The sequence below is a fragment of the Engraulis encrasicolus genome, chromosome 9 (genome assembly GCF_034702125.1).
Source record: "Engraulis encrasicolus isolate BLACKSEA-1 chromosome 9, IST_EnEncr_1.0, whole genome shotgun sequence".
NCBI lineage: Eukaryota > Metazoa > Chordata > Actinopteri > Clupeiformes > Engraulidae > Engraulis > Engraulis encrasicolus.
In genome coordinates this window covers 43,673,857-43,678,693 of record NC_085865.1, presented here as the reverse complement: position 1 = coordinate 43,678,693, position 4,837 = coordinate 43,673,857, and the positions used below count along the sequence as shown (strand labels likewise).

Sequence of the window (4,837 nt, the reverse complement as noted above, 5' to 3'; positions counted from 1 at the left end):
TGTGTGTGTGTGTGTGTGTGTGTGTGTGTGTGTGTGTGTGTGCATGTGTATGTTTTGAGTTAGTGCAGGTTGAAAGTTCAGTCACAGATGTAGTAGTGCAGGTGGAATGTTCAGTCGCAGATAATGGTGGTGGGGATGAGGGGGGGGAGCGTTGTCAGTGGCCTGGCTGGCTAGAGGCTGACAGTGAAGGGAGAGTGGGTTGAGTGTTCAGTATCTTGATTGCTTGATGCATCGTGCTGCTTGCAAGCCTGGTGGTACGGGAAACGGAGGGCGCCTTTACCTCTTTCCAGAGGGAGGAGNTTGAACAGTTTGTGTGCAGGGTGGCTTGTGTCTTTGATGATCATCAGTGCTTTTCGGGTGAGGCGTGCGGTGTAAATGTCCTGCAGGGAGGGGAGTGGTACTCCAATGATCTTCTTCGCTGTGTTCACAACACGCTGGAGTGTCTTCCTGTTTTTCTCCGTGCAGCTTCCTCCCCACACTGTGATGCAGCTGGACCACGACGCTCTCTATGGTTCCTCTGTAGAATGTTGTCATGATGGAGGGTTGTAGCACTTGCCTTCTTTAGTTTGCGCAAGAAGTAGAGACGCTGATGGGCCTTCTTCGCCAGTGATGTAGTGTTGGTGGACCAAGAGACGTCGTCGCTGATGTGCACTCCAAGGAACTTGGTGCTGCTCACTCTCTCCACAGCATCACCGTCGATGGTCAGTGGTGGCAGTTGTTTTTGGACCCTCTGAAAGTTGACAACAATCTCCTTGGTCTTGTTGACATTCAGCAGGAGGTTGTTGTCTTTGCACCATCTGGCCAGCAGGTCTACTTCTTCTCTGTAGTGGGTCTCATCGCCCTTAGTGATGAGGCCCACCAGTGTTGTGTCATCCGCAAACTTCACTAGATGGTTAGTGCTGTGGGTCGTTGTGCAGTCATGTGTCAGCAGCGTGAACAGCAGGGGGCTGAGAACACAACCTTGCGGAGCCCCCGTGCTCAGGGTCAGGGTGCTTGAGGTGTTATTCCCTACCCGTACTGCTTGTGGTCTCTGCATCAGGAAGTCCAGCAGCCAGTTGCAGAGGGAGGTGCTGAAACCTAGTTTGTCCAGTTTTCTGATGAGTTGTTGTGGTATTATGGTATTAAATGCTGAACTGAAGTCAATGAACAGCATTCTCACATATGAGTCTTTATTGTCCAAGTAGGTGAGGAACTGGATGGAGGGCAGCAGAGCAAATTGCATCCTCCGTGGATCGCTTGGCTCGGTATGCGAACTGGCAGGGGTCCAGGGTGAGGGGTAGGGTGGCTTTGATGTGTGACAGGACTAGCCGTTCGAAGCACTTCATGATTATGGGCGTCAGTGCTACAGGACGGTAGTCATTGAAGCATGATGGTGATGATTTCTTCGGCACGGGTATGATGGTAGCAGCTTTGAAAAGTGATGGGATGACTGCTTGCTCCAGAGAGATGTTAAAGATGTCTGTGAAGACATCCTTCAGCTCTTCTGCACAATCCTTCAACACTCGGCCAGGTATGTTGTCTGGGCCAGCTGCTTTGCGTGGGTTGATGGTGGCCAGTGTCCTCTTCACACTGGCAGAGGACAGGTACAGGGGTTGATCATGGGGGGGAGGGGGAGTTTTCTGTGGAACACTCACATTTTCTTTGCCTCCATCTGTCTCACCATCAACACATTCTACTCCACACAATTCTAGAGGTGCATGAAAACAGAAGGACACACATGCATGCACGCACACACACACACGCACGCACACACGACGCACGCACGCACACACGACGCATGCACGCACACACACACACACACACACACACACACACACACACACACAACTTAGCTAGACTAAGGTCAAACACATATAACCTAGTGTGTTATCAAGTGACAGTCCCACAGTGTCCTACAGAAGCTGTTAAAATGGAAAAAGTACACCCATGCCTATTCATGTTCCAGCAGAGAGAGAAATCTACACACTTGAAATCTTTTCATTGCCTTTTATCCTTTTACTCATTGTCATCAGCTGTGTGTGGTCTTCTTACACATGTAAGCACCTAAGACGTGTATTTTTAATTTCCTTTGGGATAAATAAAGTAACTCTGCTGCCATCCCCACTGCACTCAGCCATGCATCACTCTGCATAGCAATGACGCTTACTGGCTAATTGTGTGTTTACCCTGCCTGCAGCTGTGTACCCTGAGCCCAAGGCTCTTGCTCTCTCTCTCCCCCTCTCTCTCTCTCTCTCTCTCTCTCTCTCTCTCTCTCTCTCTCTCTCTCTCTCTCTCTCTCTCTCTCTCTAACTCTGGCTGTCTGTCTGGCTGTCTCTGTCACACATGCAAGCATGCACGCACGTATGCGCTCACACATACACACGCGCGCGCGCGTACACACAGACACGCGTGCTCGCGCGTACACACACACACACACACACACACACACACACACACACACACACACACACACACACACACACACACACACACACACACACACACACACACGCACAGTGTAAATGTGTTGTAAATGTGTGTTTGTCCTTTCCAAGCCAAGTAACATAAACATACACACCACAAACACACACACATACTACATTCAATGAGGGTAAATGCATTGTAATTGTGTGTTTGTCCACTCTGCAGCTGTGTAGAACACAGACACACAGACACACACACACACACACACACACACACACACACACACACACACACACACACACACACACACACACACACACACACACACACACACACACACACACACACACACACACACACATCAAAATGACTGTAAATGCATTGTAATTGTGTGTTTGCCTATTCTGCAGCTGTGGACCCTGAGCATGGAGCGAGCCAAGCAAGACACACACGTGCCCACATAGACAGAAAGACATGCACGCACGCGCACACACTCACACACCCACACACGCATGCAGTCACACACACAGACACAGAGAGAGAGCGAAACACATACAGTCTTGGACCATATGGAGTGTGAGTGCATTGTAATTGTGTGTTTGTGTTGTGCTGTGTCGTGTGCAGCTGTGCAGCCTGAGTACGGAGCGGGCCGAGCAGCACACCCAGCTGGTGCGGGAGCGCGCGCGCTGCAAACAGCTGGAGCTGCAGCTGCTGAAGGGAACTGGCGCCAACACCGGTACCAGAACCGATACCACCACTGACCAGCAGCAACAACAGGTCAGACCCCAACGTTTGTTCACGTGAACAATGAATGAGAATGAGAGCGACGTAATATCTGTCTTTTTTTTCTTTTTTTGTGTTTTTTTTTCACTTTTCTTCTTGAATGTCTGTTTTACTGTTTAGTGTTTACTGTGCTGTGATGTTTTTTTTTATTATTGTGATATGGATCCCCTCGGGTCTGGAATAAAGAACTTAATTTAATTGAACGCTGTAAAAAAAAAAAACCTGTTAATTCACCACTTAGTGAGTCGATTTAGCATTTTCTAGAGTGTATTTGGTACCAGAGTACTCGCTTAGGGTTGAATTAACACTACATTTTTTTTCCTTACTGCACAGCCTTTTTCAGCCAACCACATCCAGCAGATAGAGCAGCTGGAAACACAACCCCAGCAGCAGCAGCAGCAGCAGCAGCAGCAGCCTTCCCCAGCCAGCCCCACTCCACAAGACCTACAGCAGCACCACCAGCAGCATATACTCCACCCTCATCATCACCACCAGCCTCCTCTGGCCAGCCTTGACCAGCAACACCAGCAGCAGCTACCACTACATCCCCACCACCACCACCACAACAAACCACAGTCTTTCTCAGCTAGCTCCAACCAGCAGCAGCAGCAGCAGTCGCAGTCTCCTCCCCCAGCCAGCCCCACTCGTCCACACCTCCATCGTTGGCTGTCTCTCGGCTCCCTCGTCCAGCAACCGCAGCCTTCCTCCACCTTCTCCACCTCCTCCTCCTCCATTGCTGAGCGAGCACGTCTGTCTTCCATCACTCCCCTGATTCTCAACCGCCTCCCTCCTGCTGCTGTTGCTGCTGCCGCTGCTGCTGGCCGGGAGCAGGACCCAGGGCCAGGGCAGAGGGACCCAGGAGGGGCAGGAGCTCCGAGGGCAGTGCTGCTCCGCCGCTCCCGCTCCGCCCAGAGGCTGGAGGATCCCTGGGTTCTGCTGACGGCGAACAGCAAGCCGCGTTCCAGGCCGACCCACAGCCGACGCTCCGCCACAGCTCCAGCTTCGGCTCCAGAGACCAGACCCAGAGCTCCGGCTCGGACGAGCAGCGCCGCAACCCTGCTGCACATCTGAGCGCTTCCCAGGGGGCGGCGGCTCCGGTTGTCTCGGCAGAGGTCATGACCTTGACCGCTCCGTGACCTTTTCTCCACCCACCCTCTCCTCCCTCGCTCCCTCCCTCACCTTGCACTCCCACCTAGGGGTCACGGAAGTCGGTCGACCCGATAAGATCCGGCCACCTCCACGTCCACATCCACCGCGGCCTCTGCTCTGACCTCTAGCCTCACCTGTGGGCTCGAGAGGAGTAGAGGAGATGGGAGAGGGAGGTGGGAGAGGAGGAGAGGAGGTGGGGGGGAGGGAGGTGCAAGAGGAGGAGAGGAGCTGGGAAAGGGAGGTGCAAGAGGAGGAGAGGAGCTGGGAAAGGGAGGTGCGAGGGGAGGAGAGGACATGGGAAGAGGGAGGTGGGGGCTGCACACAGAGCTCATGTTTACATCGACAAGCCTGACAACACCAGGCACTGCTTATACAACGCACTGTAGTGTGTGAAGGAACTGCAGAAGTGATTGACTACTGTGGTACCGTGGATATTTGCACTAGGGTGAAAGACAGTTATCATATGTGCGTGTGTGTGTGCAGTTTAGTCCAGTGTCGTTTG

General features: G+C 52.5%; 1 protein-coding gene across 1 annotated transcript in view; it reads left to right on the top strand.

The window, feature by feature from the left end:
• LOC134455290 (trichohyalin-like) overlaps positions 1-4,506 on the top strand; it is a 201,079-nt gene extending 196,573 nt beyond the window's left edge. The window contains exons 32-33 of the mRNA XM_063206311.1: positions 3,028-3,180; positions 3,520-4,506. Of these exons, the coding sequence (XP_063062381.1) occupies positions 3,028-3,180; positions 3,520-4,257 (891 nt within the window). The 3' untranslated portion in view covers positions 4,258-4,506. The remainder of the gene's footprint in view (positions 1-3,027; positions 3,181-3,519) is intronic.
• Positions 4,507-4,837: the final 331 nt, after the last annotated feature.